General features: G+C 38.8%; 1 protein-coding gene across 1 annotated transcript in view; it reads left to right on the forward strand.

Moving 5' to 3' along the window:
* The window catches only part of pipox (pipecolic acid oxidase), a 47319-nt gene that overhangs the window by 16861 nt on the left and 8694 nt on the right, over window positions 1-21764 (forward strand). Inside the window, exons 3-7 of the mRNA XM_055012090.1 lie at window positions 7213-7426; window positions 9911-10093; window positions 12504-12656; window positions 16318-16467; window positions 18574-18649. Coding sequence (XP_054868065.1) covers window positions 7213-7426; window positions 9911-10093; window positions 12504-12656; window positions 16318-16467; window positions 18574-18649 — 776 coding nt within the window. The remainder of the gene's footprint in view (window positions 1-7212; window positions 7427-9910; window positions 10094-12503; window positions 12657-16317; window positions 16468-18573; window positions 18650-21764) is intronic.

Consider the following 21764-nt stretch of genomic DNA (forward strand, 5'->3'; position numbering starts at 1 on the left):
TTCTGTTTATTACTTACTAATTGTTTTCATTAAACTTTGGTTCACTGTCATTTTTGTACTAAAGCTCGGATTTCTATAGTTGTACAGAATTTTTAACCACACATTTTCACCTGTTGCTTCACGTTGTTTTATGTTGTGTACTTTGAGCACTAAATAAACACTGGAGTCAAACTTCTTCAGTGTGTTCACATTTTTGGCCAAAAAAGCAGATTCTGATTTTGTCAGCATTGTACATATTTATCTCAAGAAGGGCCTTAAAAATAAGTGTTAATGTGGGACCCACAATAATGTTGGATAATAATGAATACTTGACATTTCTTATTTATCATTTAGTCATTTTATTGTTATTGGTTTGTTCATACTTTTCATCTAAGATACAGTATGCTAATTTGCATTAGCATCTGTAATGTTTTAGCTGGTTCATTTGTGGTTGCAATAAGTAAAGCTCACACAGGCACTTTGGGCAGCTCATGGGTCCTGTGGGTAAGGCACCGGGACGAATGTGTCCTTCACTTCACAGTTTACAGTGTGCAGCTGCTGTAATGTGCTTGCGTTTCTGTCTTTTCAGAACAAAAGAAAGCAAAGCAGATAAATTGTTTTAAACTTATGCAAACCTGGAAGTCCCTTTGTGACCAAAGTTGCCTGTTGTGGCACAACAGTTTTTACATAATTGCATTTTTTATCAACATATTGGAGGAACATTTTTGATGATATTTGAATATTAATAGGCTGTTACTGTGACTCCTTTGACTTCCTTTGGGTGGAGCCCCTGTTGTTAGGCAATATCATCACAGTCAAATGAAAACTATCACAGATTAAAAGTAACATTCTAGAATGAATCTTTGTCTGTCAATGGACAGAAGACAAATACATATGAGCAAGCTGTTTTCTAGTATTGTTCCTGAGAGCAGTCAAAATCAAATCCCACTTTTTGCAAAGAAAAAAAAAGAGAAAACTGTCAGGTCTGTAAGTGCTGACATTTACACTGACATGGTATTTCAACATTTTGCTTTAAATAATCTAAGACAAGTGTTTTCTGAATACTTGATACCCTCAGTTCAACACTCTTCAATGCAACCATCCTTAGGATGAGAAAAAACAATCTTCTACTGTCAAACTCTTTTGATGTTTTAACAAGAAATGCAGGGTTTTAAAAAAATACGTTCAAACAGAAACAGGCAAATATTCAACATTGTTTTGCCTTTTTTTATTTTACATGCTGTGCTATTATAATAATTATGATTCTATTATTATGATTAAGATCATGATTATGATTATTAGGGTCTGAGCACCACAGAGTGCTGTGAGAACCCTATTGAAATTCAAGGAATTTTTATTGTTGTTGTTGTTATTAGTAATATTGGTAGTTTTGGTGACAGTATTTTTGTGTGTTATATATGCTATTAATGATAATAATAGTTGATGTTGTTCTGTCTGTGAAGGTTAACATTGGACGGTGAGGGGATGGGGGGGTAGGGTGTTAAAAGAAGCAGAAGGACATAAATCCTCTTACTTTCTCACTTTTCTGCTCTCTCTTTTATTTCTTCAACTGTTCTTTAACTTTTCTCTCTCCTTTTGCTCTTTGTTCTCCTTTTTCTTTTTCCTTCATCTCCTTTCTCTCCTTCTTCTCTCTTTTCTCCTGTTCCTTTTTTTTCTTTTCCTCCTTTCTTGCCTTCATTGCTTATTCTCTTTCTTGTCTTTCTTTGCCTTGTCCTCTTTGACTTGGGCAATTAGCGCATCCTGCTCTGTGATGAGCTGACTCAGCCTTTTGTTGTCCTCTGGAGTTGGGAGAGCTCGGTGGCCACCTCTTCTTCATGGATGATCCAACAGTTCTCCCACTCAGCATTCAGGGATATAAGGATGTCCTTGCATGCCTTTTTAGTTTCCATTGCCTGGTTCTTGCAGAAATCCTTTACTTGGTGAACTTCTGCCTCCCAGAGTGATGAAAACTCTTCATTAGTCCTCCAGACAGATGTAAGTTTATCTGTCTTCATCTTCTCCAAATCCAGATACTGTTGAAAGTATCAGATGTGTTCATCTTTCTCCACTCTCATCTGCTGTTAGCTGAACAAAGATCTTTTGCTGATATGAAGAATTGAAAAGTTCTTCTGTTGAATTCTGCAAGTAGAATGTGGAAGGTTCTGATCCTGATATTACAGCATTTCTGTTGTCAGTGTTCTTATGAAGAGAGTCTCTGTTGAAGTCCACTGTCACAGTCACTGTCTTTAAAGGAGGCTGTAAAATAAATACCTTGACATAATTTTCTCCTCTAGCGACAGTAAGCCAGTATGCTATGGGGCTACTATAACAGGTGACTATTATAGTAAAAAATACAGGCACTATTCATGTAGTAACTCTAATTGGACATGGGGAAGTTTGACAGGGTTGTTTCACATACATCCCAACATTTTAGAGCACAAATTTTTACATACAATCAGCATCGTTTGCAGCAGAACTGATCATGAAGCAAAGCTACAGATTTTACAAAAATGTTTTCTTAACAGCAGTGAGTGGCTTTGGCCTGAGATAGATGTACCCAAAACATTTTCTTACTTGCCCCTTTGTTGCCTTTGAAATACAGCCTCACACACCAGCTGGGCTGATACACACATCCAGTTTATTAGCTTCAGGTTACAAGCTTCTGGGTTGAGAAGTTCAGCTTTCTCATAATAGTCTTTCTGCTGTATGGAAACAGTACTGTGGATCCTTCAAATCAATCATGATTCAGCTGATATTCATCAGCATGAGAAAGTACTGTACAAGCTTCTATAGTACACAGCCTTAAGGGACTGCTTTTGGCATCTTACAGCTACTCCACATTCATGAAAAAAATCTGCAAATATTTTGCGTACCCGGCTGCAGTTTGACGTCATACAAGGTGTCATACTTAAACAAGACAATAATTCACAAAGAGACCAATGGCCAGGTTATGATCTCTCAGAGCTAGTATTTTAGACATATTCTCCATACAGATCTGAAGTCAAATGTGTTTGTTGTCACTCTAAACAGCTGTAGTTCTGATATTATCCAACCGTCAAAAATGGACAAACCATAAATCCTTAAGCACTAATTAAGCTTTTGGATGGAGTTTGGTAATTACCAAAATTTAAAAATCTCTAGTTCCCTAGTTTCACTATTAAACAGAAAAAAGTCAATGAACCGTCGGCACCAAGGGACAAATTAAGGATTCTCCAAAATCTGTGGGACTCACACGGGGGTTGCGAAATTACATGGCAGTCAGTCCAGTAGTTGTTGAGATAGTTCAAACTTGATTGATGTTGTATACCAACCAGCAGGACCATACCTTAAAAAAAATCATCAGCATTTTAGGATCTGCCACCACTCGAGTGAAGGTAACTACAGTTTTCGTTACAACTTGGGTTACATTTTTATAGACATAGTCAATTTTTATTGGTTTTGATAACATTGTATTTTACCAAAGCAATTGCTGAGAAGTCAGAGAGCAGGAAACAACATCAAAATATTTTCAAATAGACAACTAACATGAGCCAGACAGTCCCACATGTTGGAAACAAGCCAGAGATATGAGATAAGATTTGGAACTTATATTGCTAGTAATCAATTATTTCACTAGACAACCTTGTGTGCAAGTTTTGTGCAGAAGATTAAGTTCAACCAAGCAATGAACTGTGAGGATGTTTACAAGAGACACTTTATGTAATAATTTTACAGGTTAACTTCCATGTCTGTCTGAACTGGTGGTTTGTTTCCAACTTGTCTGCTTATCTAGCCATTTGTTTTGTTTATCTTATTCTTGATTGGAATGGTAATTAGGGCAACTGATGCGCAAAATGTCATTAAGGTCAGATAACAAATATGGTTGCGTTAAAAATGCCTGAAAGGACCATATGTGAATGACAATCAGTAGGAGACTGGATGTAAATCTAAAAGGTCAAAGTTCAGCTTCAGTCTGACATAATTTTTTTTTGCAAAAGCACGTTTCTGGTTGTTATTTAAAGCCATAATTCAGAAACATATTGTGATCATATTTCACGTTTGGTCAAATACTAAGTTGTAGTGAATTTGACACAGAAGGAATCATGGCCCTGGTAGCCCTGTAGGTAAAAAGGAGATCTTTTGTCTAGGTATAACTTGTTTTAACCACTGACCTATCCCAAAAGCTGATATAAGTCTTGAAAACTTACCCAAAATGCATTTTTCATAGTTTTCTCCAGTGACTAATTCTAAAAAGAGTAAAACATCCAAAGTCCCAATAAATGTTTTTGCCACCTGATTCTGATCAAAAGATGCCTCCCAACCAATTCTTTAGAATCAGCTGATTCGGATGAATTATGTGGACACTGATTGATGTTTCCATTGAGCCCACATTGAATGATCCATACAATCACGTGGCAGTAATTCTAGTCAGACAGTTAAGGATCTTAATAAACTTTAATTAGACAGAATTTGACACAAAACTTGAGATACAGATTAAGAGAGGAGATAACAAAGGAAGAAATTAATATCTGTGCAATATTCGTGAAGTGAGAGTAAAACATATGACATCGAGACTCTAACTACAATCTTTCAGAACTCTCCCAGAAAATGTGAGGTGCTGTGTCACAGCAGAAAGCTGTTTTTTCTTCAGTGGGACCGGCACCTTGCTGTCCTTTGTCAAGTTTAATTGTATTTTCAAGGGTGCATGGGAAGGGGTGGGGGAGCATGAGGCTAAACCATAGCGTCGATGACCCTAAGCTGAATTCAGCTGCATGAAGGTAATATCAACAAATCTATATAATACTGGGGTCCATTTTCAACAGCTGCAGTCTGGTTGTTGTCAAGGAATCAGTTAAATGTGCTGCTTCAATACCATACTGGTGCAATAAATGCTGGTGCAATTATGTAATTTCTTTTAATAGATAAGAGCATTTACAAGCTGAATCCCGTGAGGCTCCTGGACTACCTTCTAGCACTGTCTTGTGCTCTTCAAGTACAATTTGAAGTAAAGCTTTACTAACACAAGCAAAACACAGAGGCATTGAAATATTCTTTAGAAAACCTCTCTTCAAAGAGGGGAAAAAGAGAGTTTGACAGAAAATAATTCCATTCCTGTGATTAAAAATTCTAAACACAAGGTTCACTTCACTTTTTCTAGAGAGTTCAGTCTGACCACTGCAGAGTTTTCAAGGCTTGCTCAGGAGTCATCATGTTTTTACATATACAGTGGCATGAAAAAGTATCTGAACCCTTTGTAATTTCTCACATTACTGCATAAAATCACCATCAAATGTGATCTGATCTTTGTTAAAATCACACAAATGAAAAAACAGTGTCTGCTTTAACTAAAACCACCCAAACATTTATAGGTTTTCATAATTTTAATGAGGATAACATGCAAACAGTGACAGAAGGGGGAGGAATAAGTAACTGAACCTTCTGCCTAAGGAGACTTTGAGAGCAATAATACCAATTTTTACCAAATAATTTAAGTCAGGGGTGTGTCCAATCACTGAGGAGTGGCTTAAAGCTGCCCTGCCCACTATAAAACACACACCTGGTAAGAATTGTGTCTTGATGAGAAGCATTGTCTGATGTGCACCATGGCTCGCTCAAAATAGCTCTCTGAAGACCTGCGATCAAGAATAGTTGATTTGTATAAAGCTGGGAAAGGTTACAAAACCATCTCTAAAAGTCTGGATGTTCATCAATCCACAGTTAGAGAAATTGTCTACAAATGGAGAGAGTTTGGCACTGTTGCTTCTCTCCCAAGGAGTGGCCGTCCACCAAAAATCACAACAAGAGTTCAGCGCAGAATGCTCAGAGAGGTAAAAAAGAACCCTAGAGTGTCTGCTAAAGCCTTACAGAAATCACTGGCACAGTCCAATATCTCTGTGCATACATCGACAATATGTAAAACACTGGCCAAGAATGGTGTTCATGGGAGGACTCCACGCCTCCACTGCTGTCCAAAAAAAACATTGCTGCACGTTTAATGTTCGCAAAAAGGCACTTGGACACTCCACAGAACTTCTGGCAAAATATTTTGTGGACTGATGAAACGAAAGTTGAATTGTTTGGGAGGAACAGACAACGTCATGTATGGAGGAAAAATGGAACAGCTCACTAACATCAACACCTCATCCCCACCGTGAAGCATGGTGGAGGGAGCATCATGGTTTGGGGCTGTTTTGCTGCCTCAGGGCCTGGACAACTTGCAATCATCAATAGAAAAATGAATTCAAAAGTTTATCAGGATGTTTTGCAGTAAAAGCTGAGGCCGTCTGTCAGACAGTTGAAGCTAAAAAGAGGATGGATGCTGCAACAGGACAATGACCCAAAACACAGAAGTAAATCAACTTCAAAATGGTTTCAGAAGAACAAAATACACGTTCTGGAGTGGCCAAGTCAAAGTCTTGACTTGAACCCCATTGAGATGCTGTGGCATGACCTCAAGAGAGTGATTCATGCCAGACATCCCAGGAATCTGACTGAACTGCAGCAGTTTTGTAAAGAGGAATGGTCCAAGATTGATCCTGATCGATGTGCCAGACTGCTCTGCAACTACAGGAAACGTCTGGTTGAAGTTATTGCTGCCAAACGGGGGGCAACCAGATATTAAATGTGAAGGTTCAGTTACTTATTCCTCCCTCTTCTGTCATTGTCTGCACGTTATCCTCATTAAAAATATGAAAACCTATAAATGTTTGGGTGGTTTTAGTTAAAGCAGACACTGTTTTTTTCATTTGTGTGATTTTGACAAAGATCAGATCACATTTGATGGTGATTTTATGCAGAAATGTAAGAAATTCCAAAGGGTTCAGATACTTTTTCATGCCACTGTGTATTTGATGTGAGAAAAATGATGTCACTTTAATAGGACAAGACATTCGAGAGCGAAAGTCACTTGTGATGTGGTTATGAGATCTGTAAAAGCTAAACATGAACTACTGGAGCATCTCACACATTGAACACAGTACCATACTATTACAGCAATTTGCCAAACTAACTTGGGGTGGGCTTGCTTTTTTCAAGCAACAGATATTTTACAGATATTTGGGCTGTGTTTACACAAACAAATAAGATTACATAAAAAAGCTAAATTGGAGGTTTGTATGCAGTCCCTTTGATGCTGACCTATTGTGTTATTCCGTTGTTTTGATAATACTTACAGCCTTACACAGCACTGATATCTTAAGTCTACCCATTTCTTTACAAGATGCCACGCTCATCTCTGCTTGTCTCCCCTTTCAGACAAACAGGACTCCTGGTTATGGGACCAGAGAAGAGTCACTATTACGAGCAAGTCAAGAACACCCTGCAGAGGAACAAGGTTCCTATGGTCACCCTCACCTCTGACAACTTCAACCAGCACATCCCCCATGTCAAACTGACTGAGGGAAATGGAGCAGTAGTGGAAGTGACAGCTGGAGTTCTGTACGCTGACCGTGCACTCAAAGCTGTACAGGTAGAGCACTGATACCATGCGTAGAACATGGGGTACTAAAGTCATATCTGACTGCGCTTATGCTGTTTTGTAAAATAATGTTGCAGCATTGTGAAATCTGGCAAATCTGATGACCAGAGTTACAAAAACAGAATACAAATGTGATGTTTTCCCTTAACCTTTAATTACAAACTATGAAGTTCATTCAGCCACAATGATCTGTAGCCAAAGTTTTCAAATGTCAAAGATATTCAGAGTGCATGGTGAATATAATAGTCCTCAGTCCTCACTCTACACCCCTTACATGCTAAAAGGCACTGCCCTTTCAGATAAGTTTTGTGAAAATTTTGCAATTCAGAAAAAATATTGATTATTTTGAAGTAATATCAACAAAAAATATATTAACCTTTGTGTGTCTGCCAGGGTTATTGCCAGAAAATTGGGCTTTGAATTTGTCAGTGAAGTTAACTCTGAACATCATTCTTATAGCGAAAACCTCTGAGAGCAGAAGGTGGAAGCAATGAAAGATTAAACAAGAAACTTTTCAGATTCCATGGAGAAGTAGCAGATAGAAAATTGGGCGCAAAATTTAACATATTTCATGCCCGTCATTTTAATCTAATTGTACCTTATACTAGGAATTTCTTTCAGCAATAACTTTGCATTACTGCATTCTGTCAGTATGGAGAAAAAGCAGTGGAGGAGAACAGACTCATCCATGGCTGCCAGGTCAAGCACAAAACATTGCTTTGTTATTTCAGTGAAGTGCTACTTTCAATTGACTGGCCAGATTGTTCAGCCATGTTTTTGTGAAGCAGCAGTCAAATATAAATTAAAGCATGTAGTGAGAGATGGGAAATACATCAGTAGGTTATGCTTTGTTCCTTTAATGCCATGGCTTTGTAATTGCCTCTTGCTTTGAAGAATATATTTTGCACTCTTAATACCTTCTAATTTTCTCTCTCTTCAAAATCAAACATTTTTAACTGTATGAAGTGCCAGATCTCTCAAACTGTTTGCCTTGGTGACCACTTTGCACACTATTAACATTATGTTAACCAACTTCATACTGTCATCACCTGGAATGCTTTTTAGTTAACAGGTAGGCCTTATCAAACGTCTGAATTTGTTGCCTTCATAATGGTTTTTGAGACCATCACTTGTTGTGCCCAGGTCTTGTTGGTATACAGCAAACAGCCCTATTCAGCTGTTGTAATAAACCTCAGCTGAGTAAAGACAGACAATAGTCCATCATTACTCTCAGACATGAAGGTCAATTAGTTCCAAACATGCTGAGAACTTTGAAAGTTTCTTCAAGTTCAGCTACAAAACCTATTATAGTCTGTGATAAAACTGACTGTCATGACAATCTCAGGAAAGGAAGAATAGGAGTTCTCCCGGCTGCATAGAAGTTGAGTTCCACTCCATGGTGGAACTGCTGCAAATATACTACTCCTGAAACCAAGATGAAGAAGAGAACCATTCGAACCAAGACACACAAGGAGTGGATGTTACACCAGTGGAAATCTGGACCTTGCTCTGATGAGTAGTGTGAGAGTTTTGGGTCCAGTTGCTGTGTCTTTGTGAGACTCAGGGAAGATGAACTTGCATGTGTGCACGTGAGCTAAGAGGAGTCAGACGGTGCAGAAACTGTGATCGATAGAGCCCCTCTTCAGGAAATCTATGGTAGACATGAGTGAGGATCTGATATGGTTGGGGATGCGTTGGACCACAGAGTGAAGGAAAAGCGGCCAACAATTCCATTTTATTCATATAGTGCCAATTCACAACATATGTCATCTCATGATATGATTCACATAGTGCAGTGAAGATCTTACCAACCAGGCTCAGGGTAGGCTGCCATCTGCTTCAACCAGTTGGAGTGAGAGTGGGGATGAGGGAGGTAGGGGGATAAGGTGAGGATAGCAGATGGAGAAAAGACAAACTATACAAACAGAAAAATTAACATTTTGGAGATCGGTGAGGCCAGAAACTGTAGGTCAGAGACGTGTAGCTCCAGATCCAGAGATACATGCAGAGAGAACAAAAACAGAACCTCAGAGGAAACAGAGTTAGTGACATGTAATGGCTTCTTCAGGAGTGTTGGAGAAACTCCAGATGACAACCTTGTGAAGGGTGCAAAGCTGGTATCAAAGCAAAAGAAGGCAATTTTGAAGCAACTAACATTTAAAACATATTTTTCTTTACACGCATGCTTCGAATTTTCACGTTACTTAATAGTTTTGATGTCGTTAGCATTTTATAAAACTTTGAGAACACTTGTGTTATGGTATAAAATAATGAAAAAAATAACTTAAAGCATATTGTTGATTTTTTTTAGTGGTTTTACACCATGAACATTACACATTTCTTGTCTTCCTTTTAGCATCAATTACTGATCCATCCATCATTAGATTTTAAAGTCCTAACACAATGTAACAACATTAATAGGTAAAACCACTCAGGATTTACATGGAAAAATATTTTGTTGCTCTCTTATCTAAGGCACAGTTTCAGAAGCTGGGTGGGGTGATAAGAGACAATGAGATGGTAATGGACATCAAGCCAGGCCCTATTGTCACAGTGTCAACATCTGCTGGTGTTTATCGAGCCAAGAGAGTGGTGATCACCGCTGGACCCTGGGCTAATAGGCTGCTGGCCCACACTGGCTTGCAGTTGCCCCTAGAGGTATTTAAACGCTTGTTATTCCATATGCAAATATGTTCATATAGCTTGACATATATGCAACAATCTCAGGGTGAATAAAAGTGTGGTTTAAGTGATAAAAAGATTTATATGTATTTCAATAAGTGGAAATCAGTAGCAAGTAAAGAGCAGTTGTTATAAAAGAATTTATAGCAGAAGCATGAACATGTTAAATACAATTATTTTGGTGAGAAACAATTTCATTGAGTACAGGAGCCACTGTCATGTGACTGGTGGTGGTGGAGCAGTCAGCAGATGGCTGTTGGAGACTTTGGATAAGATGCCCTTGACAGCAAGGATAAGGTGGAGATTTGGGAGAAGGGCCGTACGATAACGTGAGCAGATACATATTTGGACAAGAGTAGTAATGTTGAAATTGAGAGTGAAGTGACTTTTACAGATTAGAATGGAATAAATGAAGACAACAAAGCAGCTGGAATAGCCAGTATGCATCGAGATGAACGGAGACACAATGTGAAGGAACAGATCTCCGTTATTGGGCTTATTCAAAGCTTTATTTAACAGTACCGAAAGCTAGCTTTTGTTTGCTAATACTTAAATGTGCAGTATAGAACTTGTGATCAGGTTACCGTGTATACTGTCAAAACTCTACAGAGTGGTGAATAGATCTGTGCAGTGAAATCTGTGGTTAATTCTGTGACAGATTGTGAGTGGACTTGTTTCCCGTTCCAGAATTCAGCCTAAATGTTCACGAGCAAAATCATCTGGCTTAAAAACAGCAACATTACTAACTACCGGAATAGATATGCAAGAAGTTGAAAATTATAACTCACAGTCTCATAAAATAATTTGAAGTTTATTACTTCAAATGTTGACTTTTCATTGCCATGCTCCATTTCCTAGTTGATGCATAAACAGGACGATCCATATGTGCTCCTAATTGTCCAGTTATCTCACGTTATTTCCTCTTTGTAATTTGTTCTTCTTCCATATACTCTGTGTCCTCCTCCGATTTCTGTGCAAATGTCCGTTGTTCAACGGCACTGCTGACAAGTGGGAACAGCTCAGTGAAAAACACTGAACAGAAGTCTCCTAAGCAAGCATGTTCAGAGATGGTGCAACTCATTAAAGTCACCAGCCACAATCCAAACACAAATAGACAATAGAAACAGAAAAATAAGTTAGAAAAAATTAAAAACTCACAGAGCAACTGTAATGGGCTGCATGCACCTTTGGTGCATTCCTCCATGTTTTGTTTCAGGTGTGCACCAGTGTATGTGTGGGAAATTTAGAATGCATGGTTTTGTGTGTGCATCATATATACATGAGGCCCAAAATACACAGTGGAATCAACCACACATTTCACATTACGCCCTACACTGTCTGTTACTAGACTCCGCCTTGCAGCTTGAGCTTCATCTCAAGTCCAGCTCCAGTTAATGTTCACTACTGGGATCTTGTCCTGTCTACCATTTAAATGCCCACATAAAGATACCGCAGAAACAAAAGCTTCTCTCTTCCATATTTGAACAGCTAAGATGCCTGAGTCAGCAAGGCAGTCTTTTTCATTTTGCAATATGCCACACAGCCTGAAAAGGGAAGGTGATGGGAAAACAAGCAGACAGCTGTTAGAGTGGAGAATTGGAGTTGATATTGGAATTCTATTATTCAGGCAAGTAGCCGGCTGGGGGGCCTGGGGAATGCCATGCCTCAGTGAACTTGTGGAAAAGCACAGACCCTAAGCTCATTGGCTTGCTGGAGGACTTCTGTCTGAATTTTTATGGTCCCTGGAAATGAGTGCACGGCCGGTTAGTTCATTACACTGAAAGCTCCTGAACAATGCGTCTTTATTATTGCTGCCCTCAGATGGATGTCATTTGTACAAGCATGTGTACATTTCATTAAATTCTAATTCTCATCTCACCACTGCAGAGCTACTTTTGTAATTGCACTTTTATTGGACAGAAAAAAAGCATTGAGGGGGATGGAGTAGGTGGTGTTATGCATGTGTGTATTTTAAGGTTTACTCAGTGTGAAGTATTAGTGCTGATACCAAGCTACTAATTTTATGCCAGTGTGTATTCATTCAGGTTTAGGGCTTCTTGCAAAACAAGTGTATTGTTGATCAGCTCGACAATTTTAAAAAATGAAATGGTCTCTTTCATATTTAAGTTAGTCCACACTCAACTTCTAACATTGCCGTGATATTTCGAATGAACATTGAAGTACCTCAAGGGACAGTTCCTGTTCCTATTTTTGTCATTTGACAGTCTAGAGCGAGTCAGGAAAGTTAGACATCTGAATTTAAATGAAAGAGGATTTTCATGAAAACTAATGTGCTGTACACATGGTCTATCATTAGGGCTTCAGTGAAAGCCAGATCTCTAAAGATTTGGCTGGTACTAATGGTTCCCTGCTTACACTGCTGCAGGTGGTGAAGATCAACGTATGCTACTGGAAGGAGAAGGTTCCAGGATCCTACGATGTAAGGCGGCGTTTTCCCTGCTTCATACTTACTGAGAGTCAAGAGTCTAAAGAGCACATCTATGGCCTTCCATCGAATGAATATCCCGGGCTTGTGAAGGTACTGGACCCTCTAGTATGATTTTACAAAAGAGAAACTTTATTCTCAGCACATGTCTCCAATAGTGAAGTTATTAATACAGAATAGACTTTATCAATGATCACTTATATTTTAATGTCATTTCATCATCAGATTTTTTAGTTGCTTCTACAGTTTCATTATTCAACGTTAGTATTTAAACGTGTGCTTTGCACTGAAGCAAACACAGCTTTTTTATCAAATAAAGGTACACGCACACACTGGAGAACTGCTTATACAGAGAGGTGACTTGTAGAATACCAAAGCATGTGATCTTTTACAACAAGTGAGTAATTTATGCTCATGAGTATTACACCATAGGTATGAATATTTATATACATTACACTGTATATTAGTGCTGTTATGTAGCTTCTGACTGAAACGATAAGCACAACATGAAAAGGTAAACTTATAAGCAGTAAAAAGTATCCAAAGTCAGGTCACTACATTTTCATTCCTGCTACAAATTCAATTCTTGGATATCGTTTCAGTTTGCTAGTGGAAGCTAAAGCTGCCTGCTATTAGTTTGCTGTCTAGCATTAGCTGATTGCTGTTACCAGTGGTGGAACACATTCCCTGGTCGATTAGCCTCCAGCACACCAGGTGTCCAGATTTTAACTGTGCTTCTATATTTATTTGCCTATTTTTAAAATATTTTTGGTCAAACAGTCTTTGGATGACTTTGGGTGTTTCTGGAGCAATAATCAATTGTTTGAAGTCACTACTCACTAAGTTGAAAGTAGGCACTACAGTATTATGTGCAAAAATATTGAACATCAATGAAGGTTGCCTTGTTTTATTTTTAAACAGCATTGAACACGTTTTACTATGATTAAAATAAATCAGCTTTGCTTGTGACCTTCATAATTTAGCACTCTGAAATGGTGTTATTGGACACTTGTGCATTGTGCATAAAAAGATCTTACACTCTGGATACTTGCATTCCTGATTTTACAAATGTACTTTCCCTGAAGTAGAATTTTGAATGCTAGAATCTTACTTTTTTCAGAGTATCTTTCCCTCTTTTTAGTTTTGACAAAGGAACTCTTTAGGTTATGGAATAAAGTAGAAGCTATATAACTCGTCAAGGTACCCTTGCTTTCTTCTAGGTATGTTTTCTTCCTTGAGTTGCTACTTTTGCTTAAGTAAAGGATCTCAGTACTTCTTCCATCACCGTTAAGCATGATCTCCACAGTGAAAAACAGAGGATTTGTGCAAAATGTGCTGGGGTTGATGCCATCTGATGGCACATCTCTATTTTGGGCATTATGGCGAGCCAGCAGGAGCTCACAGTCTAATAGCAGACCGCATGCACAGAAGGAGGGGGGGACAGATGGTGATGCCATGTCGCATTACTCACTCTGAGACACAGTCACCAGAGCTACTACATATCCAATGTTTGGTCCATTTAACATAGTCTGAAATACATGCCAAAAGGAAGCAGGACAAGATTGCATTTACTTTGTTTTCTGTTTCTTTTTGTCTGTTTGTTTGTTGTACCTGCCAGGTAGTTCTCTAAAGCTGAAAATCCTGAATAAAAAAGGCAGTTCTGTTCATTTCTGAGGCTCCTTTCTGTGTCTCTAGTCTCTTGGTGAGACTCTATGTGTCAGACATGGCTGACAGGAACAGCACATAAAAGCAGCTTTGGAAGTTTGGAATGTGTGTATGACAGTGATCATAGCTAGCAATAAGAACCTAAATAAGCAACATAGTCATGTATAATACAGGATTTTACGTGAAACTGATTTCTGAATAAACCCAATCAGTGCAGGATAAACAATTCTACTTCTACAGTCATCCCTCCACCCTGCCCATTGTATGATAACCACAGAAAGGCGTGATGAAAGATAAACAAACAGAATAAAGCATGTGCGGTTCCCATGCCCATATATAAAAGACATCAATGAAATTTAAAATTTTTTTTGTCTTTTACTTGAAACTTGTAAGTACTATGGCAGTCAAACCAGTTAAACTTACATGATCGTGGCAACCATTAGTGAAATTTTAATGAAAAATCACATTATGAGAGGAGATGACTACAGAGGGGTTTTTGTGGATTTTTAACATTTGTGATACATTTGGGAAGTGTTCTCAAAACCAGGTTTCTACACCGGTGTTCAAATAAAGGGTATCACCACTTACAATTGCAAATGTCCAAACAACCGATGAAATATTGCACTAGCTCTTGCTTTCAGTGATATAAACCCCCTGCATAAGTTGCAGTTACCTCTTGCTTGTGTCAGATTGCCGTCTGGTGAACCTTTTTATTTTGTTAAGCCGAACCCTCTGATAAAAACTCAGCCCTAAATGTTGTGTTTACCAGAACTGTTGTCTAAAGGTTTTGAAGTATTTTCAGAGCAACTGCAAGTATTAAATATTGTTGTTGTTTTTTACTAGGCCTTCACAGTCTTGCAAGTCTTGCAAATCTCTCTCCTGCCATTGATTTAACCTCTAAAAATGTGTTTTCCATGAAAATAATCCCTTCCTGCTTTGATGTATCTCTACACTGCTGCATATTTTAGAATGTGAAGAGCTATGGATTCCCCAACTGTCTCTACTTACCTTTTCATCACTCAGTGTACCTCCAACACACCAGGTCACCTGTGACTTTGATCCAACACTGTAGAGTTAGTCCAGACTACACAATAACAAGTTGTAATATTGAAGAAATTCAGCAAATTCACATGATCAATATGGGGCTGCACAGCAGCTCGGTGTTTAGCACTGTCACCTCACAGCTTGAAGATCCCAGATTCACGTCCCAGCCTGGGGACTTTCTGCATGGAGTTTGCATGGTCTCCCTGTGCATGCGTGGGTTTCTCCAGGTACTCTGGCTTCCTCCCACAGTCCAAAAACATGCTCAGGTTAATTGGTGATTCTAAATTGTCTGTAGGTGTGAATGTAAGTGTGATTGTTTGTCTCTATATATAGCCCTGTGATAGACTAGTGACCTGTCCCTGCTTTCACCTTAAGTCAGCTGGGATACAATTCAAACCAATTTGATAAACTTGTTATTGCTAAATGTTAACCAAAATGCATGCACTCAAATTGGAAACAGTATCATAATGTAAATCAAAGAAATTAAATAAACATTGTGTTGGTGATTGTTTGAAATCAAAGGGAACGTTACTAACACTGCATGGTGCCAATTGTCAATGGGTCCATCACATTAGGTTAAGAAAAAAAATGCAAACATAATGACATACATTTGGAAGCAATGAAAAATTGGGGAGGACGAAATTCTGTCTATCTTTTTTCTATATGGTGCCTCTGTGACCGTAAGAGGTTTGGCAAGGGGCATGTACACGAAGAGGTCTAGGCTGTGTATCTTCTGAGTCATTTTCATTCAAATTACAGTAAATGTAAAAGCAGAAATGTCTCAAAGACCTGGGATTATGAATACAAGCTTCATAAATTCAGAATTGTTACTGTAAGAGAATAAAACCATGCCAAACTGCAGTGATTCTATTAATACCTAAACATTCACATTAAAAAGAAATACAATAAGAGCTGAATGATGTTTTATCACACTGGGAACAAAGATGTCTTCCTGCTGCTGTGCACCTGCTTTTCATTTAAAGTATGCAGACAGACCAAGCTTTTATTTTTTCATGTAGAACTAATACTAATGTCGTGTGTGCAGATTTGTTACCATACAGGCAGCAAGGCAGACCCAGACCAGAGAGACCAGCAGACTGACAGATCCGATATCAACATCCTCCAGCGCTGCGTTAAGCACTGTTTTCCTGGCCTGATCCCTGAACCTGCTGTAGTGGAGAGCTGCCTGTATACGGTACGATATTACGATATGCACACATACCGTAACAGCATTCATAGTGGTCATCATCCAATTGTTGGGGAAGGTAAAGTAAAACAGGAAGATAATTTATCCTACTCTCACATTCATAGATTTTTTTTTTCAAGAAACAAGCTATTTTCACTCATATAAGAGGCACAAGAAATGATCTTGATCCAAAAATAAATTTCCCTGCTTTGTAGTCTTGGCAGTATCACTGTTAAAAATCTGGAATCGACAGAAAATTGACAAAAGCACACTCCGTCATCATGGCTACACCGAATGCGTAACATAAATATAATGTTCACGGAGCAGATTCACTTTAGAATTGATCTTTTTACTGGTTACATCTTCATTGCATGTACACCGTAGGGTTGTGGCTAAACAAGATGATGAGCTTTTGTTTTGGAATTGTTGTCTCAGAACAGTGCTGTGAAACATCAAGTTTTGCAGCGAGTTTGTGTAACATGAGTAAGTTAATAGACTACAGTATAATAGACTACACTATATTGAAGAAAATTTCTGAGAACCCATCAGCTCACCTGGTATTGACAAATGAATACCAACAAAGGGATTAAGACTCTAAAGTGGAAGCTCTGTTTGATACAAAGTAGTCATTTCGTGTGTACCAATAGTTTTATTCTAAAAGATAGAAATAATTTGTCACTGATTTCTGTGTGAAGGGTTTGCACACAATTTGTATAAATATTTAAATAGAAGACTGGTGTACTGTTATGTTTGGGGCATGGATTTCTACAGTGTATCCACACCACTTAAAATCAATTCTTAAAGTCTTATACCCTGGTGTGGTCATATCTGCATATTCCACACATGCACACTATTGCCCCTGTAACATTGTAGTGCATGTACATTCAGTTTAGGCTGTGCCGAAGCTTGTTCGGAGGGGTACATTCAGATAATGAAAATCACATCATCCCAATTTTTGCGTCCTTGCAAACGTGGAAAGTATAACTGGCCTTACATGTGGCCCTCAAGCCTGGTGTGGCCCTCAAGCCACGCCCTTTGGCAATAATGGAATCATAGCGTTGCAGCATCCATCCCCCACTCTGCATATGTTGCATGTTCATTGTAGCTATAGGGGATGGCCTCTCATTGTTGGAGCATATTCATATTTTCTAACACCAGTCAAGCAAATTATATTTTCATTAGGAACTTCTAAATGTTGCAAGACTGCGGAGAATCCCTCAACTACCACTAACCCTAACCCTTGTCTTATCTTTTGGTCCTTCTCAGAGTTACAGATCTCTTGGAATACAAACTGAGTGCATCACTCTTTGCTTGTGGGGCTTGTAGACTTTTAGTCCTGTTTTCTTATATTGCCCGCTTCGTCTGTGTGTATTGAATTAACTGCTGGATATGATTGCCCGAAGCCATTCCCCAGGGATTCTGTTTGGATAATGCAGAACTGTGTTTGTGTGTGTGTTGCAGGGGTAGGGGGTTGTGCAGCCGTTCTGCCCTTAAACAACACAGCAAACTGCTTTTACCATGATCACAAACTGAAGCTATAGGAAAACATCATTTCAATGACCTTGTCCAGTGCCCCTGAAAATACTGACAATCTTTTTTCCACTGGACAGAAAGTGTTTAAAGTGATTCTTGGAAGAGGACAGAGAGTGAAATTATATCTGTGTCTTCAAAATTGATCAGATTTTGTCTTCTGTCAGAGGTCATTATGTTTTCTGTGATGGACTCTGATCCAGTTTAACACATTTTTAGACACGTTTTTCACAAAGACATTGACAGAGACTTCTGCAGAGGCCACGACTGGATGCATAGTTCACAAATAGTTCCAAGGATTATCTGCAACTCTGGAATTCACTGTTCAAATTTGCATATTTTGGAATGAAGAGGCAGAAGAAACGGGGCAGGAGCACTCTAATAAATGTACACTAGTTACATGGCTTTTGGAAAACAATGGCATGGATCTATTTGGTTCCATCTCAGCTCTTTAGTCTGAAACCAAGTGTATATACTTCTCAAAACAACAGGTTTGCAGTCAGGGTCTAATCCTGACAGCTTGGTCAATCTAAATCAGTTTTTCCAAGAGACAGTTATCTAATTTGTATCTTCTTGTTTTTGCAGCTAACACCTGATCGTCATTTTGTGCTGGACTGCCACCCCACCTACAGTAACATTGTGATTGGAGCGGGTTTCTCAGGTACAGCTTAACACAAAACAAAATATATTTAAAATCAATCACACTATCAGAATGTAGCTTCTGTTTATAGGTAATTCAAGGAAGTAGCCATGTCAAAATTATCTTTTGAGATTCCTTTACTACCCTTAGTAAAAGCTGTAGCCTAACCACAGCTGAATCCAGAAATCTTGTAGCTGTGAGAGTTCATCTAAAACTGTAATGCAACACAGCTGTCCAGGTATTTCAACCTGCACATAGACATTGTGGTGCTTTGTTCTACATGCTCACATATTCTCAATGCCAGTTATATTACGTAGATGTAAGGTTGTTATGGTCAGTGTTACTCTCACTGGTCACTTTTAACACTTGATTAAATCTGTCTGTTTACACAGAGAGTGATACTCAAACACAAGCCTTCATAGGACACCAACTTTTTGTTCTTTGATAACTGATTTATATTTTTGCACCTGCTGTCTGTCCTACAATCAGCCCCTTCATTTTATGACTGTGTCAGCAGATTTCATCTACTCTAACCTGATACGTCTGGTGTCTCTGCAAATATTGGGATCTGCAATTTAAAACGTTGTTTGCTTTTGTTTAGTGGATTTGAGTGAGGTTTAGTGGCATACATTTGTACTGACCAACTCATTGTGTTCTTGGAGTTTCTAAAGAGGTATAAGTACAAGGTTTTATGCAAATAGGAAAGAGTAAGTTATGATGTACAAATATTATGCAGCAGGTAGGAGTTAATAAGTTAAACTTCATCCTACTCATTTTCAGACATTATTGTAAGTTGTGGATTTGGTAACGTGATAAGGTTAACATGCTAATTCATTTTAAATGTCAAATGATTCAAAATTGTGTCACGTTACAGTAGTTGCATTGATTTTTTTCTTAAACAGTAGGGTATTTGCTCTTATGTAAATTTAAAACTAACATCTTAGACTTCATATACTAAAAATACAGGTCCCATTGTATAAACTCAATACAACAGAAGTCAGCACATATGAAGTCAGATACTTTTCATGACTGAGATTCAAATCTGTTCTATTTTCTTTAATACTTCTGCCATTCTTCAGAGACTTGCTGCTCTTTGCTGCAGGGGTACATATCTTGTATTTTCAAATTCTATCAGTTAAAGGTCTTGTGTGATTTGGATGATGCTCATGCCGGATTATTCCTCTTCTGTCAAGCTTCTGCAGACTAAGGGTCATTTTGTCAGTCAGTATTTTGATATATCCAGAGACAGTCATGGTGCATCTATAAATATCATCTCCCCAACACCTTTTGCACAAAATCAGCTTCATTTCGTGCATTGCTTCACTGTCAAGACTATTCATTCCCTGTTGTAGTCCTGACCAGTTTACTGCCAAACATGCTGGACCTCATATGAGCTGAACAAATCCATGTCCCATCTGACCAAAGACTGTGGTGATAAATATTCAGACTTCTTTCACAGAGACCCAAGCACAGAAGGAAAGTTTAGCAAAGTTTCATCTTGGACACCATCCATAGAGGTTGATGGTTGTGTACTGTCCTTCACACATTCTGATATGTTACTATAACTCTGATTTCCTCCAATAACCCCTCTGAGAAAAGTTTGAGGTGAAGCTGTTGCCTGTTTGTAAGAGCTAGATTATGCAAGTAGTAATTTTCCAGAGGAAACGGTTTCCTCTAATTTTTAGTTGTTTAATTATCTTCCTCTATCCTTTCCCATCTTTGAAGAAATATTTTCTTTTCCACATGAAGCCATGATGTAGATGTACAGATAGATACAGCCCATAGGTCCAAAACTAAGAAAATAATAGTGTTCACACATCATTTTATAACCACATTCATGCAATCAGGCTGAATGGAAATCACAGGTGTACTCTATTTTGTATCAGCGATTAGGTTTTCTAAGCTTATGTGTTAGTCATCTGGTTTGTCTACTGTGGGGCCTGTATTTTCAGTATACATTCTAAAGTGTTTGTTTTGATTAATCATAAGGTTTTGATTTTAAAAAACTAATGACAATATACCGCAGAGTTGTCTTCATCAAAAATATACCTCACTTATTTGTGTTGAAAGAAATATTGTCACAGCTTGTACAGACACAACACACAGAACAACATTTCAATATGTACAATTAATACATTCAGACAAAGTAACAGGAATAATGGGAGCAGCGCAAGGGGAACACTACCAGGCAAGGCAGGGAATGATGGAAACCTGTTCAGGAGGGGAGGGGGGTATAGAAAACCTGCAGTGGACAGAATTGTGAAAAAGGAAAAGGGGTTTAATTGCAAATCACAACAAAGGCAGGAAAGCTAAACATGAATATCATTACCAGGATGGAAAGCAAAGCAGGAGATTACACAAATATCATAACCAGGGCAAGAAAGCTAAACACAAAACACTTTACTGGTTTTGGCGATTGGGCAGACAACTTAACTGTTTGGGGAAATAGTGGTGGTAAGGAGAGGAGACAAGGTGGGGAGAGGTGGCATGCAGCCGGTGTGATGGTGGAGATGAGACCAAGGCTGTGACCGGAGTGAATGGAGTGAGAATTTCCATGAAAGTCCAGACAGAAGACGGGGAGCAGATGGAGAGTTCTGGGAGCAGATGGAGAGTTCTGGGAGCAGGATAGCAGGCAGGTGGGAATCCCGGGAAGCTGAAACCAAGTCCATATGGGTTATTGCATTCTAGAGATGATGCAGGGAATGGTGGGAGAACTGAGTTCTTGAGAGGATCTACACTCTATGGTCTGGCAGGGACTGACTGAAAGAACCGGATTCATATAGTGAGCAGGTGAGGTTGTGGGCAGGTGAACTGAGCGACTAATTACTGCAGCTGACTCTCATTGCTGCAATCAGCAGAGTGAAGGCAGCTGAGGAAATGCAGGGAGCAGAGAGACAGGAGAAAGACAGGAGGGAGACACAGATGACAGGCAGATACTGAGGCCCTGTCCACACGTAGCACGGTTTTTGTAAAACCAAATATCCTGCCCCCTCCGTCTAGAAAAAAACTTACGTACACACCACCTCGTTTTTAGAAAAAAACTTCATCCACACCTAACCGCATAAGTGCGTTTTTAAGCACATTCATAAGCATGCCGAACCTTTAGGTGGCAGTAGTTCCCCAAATCCTATCCAAT

The sequence above is a fragment of the Amphiprion ocellaris genome, chromosome 7 (genome assembly GCF_022539595.1).
Source record: "Amphiprion ocellaris isolate individual 3 ecotype Okinawa chromosome 7, ASM2253959v1, whole genome shotgun sequence".
Taxonomy (NCBI): Eukaryota; Metazoa; Chordata; class Actinopteri; family Pomacentridae; genus Amphiprion; species Amphiprion ocellaris.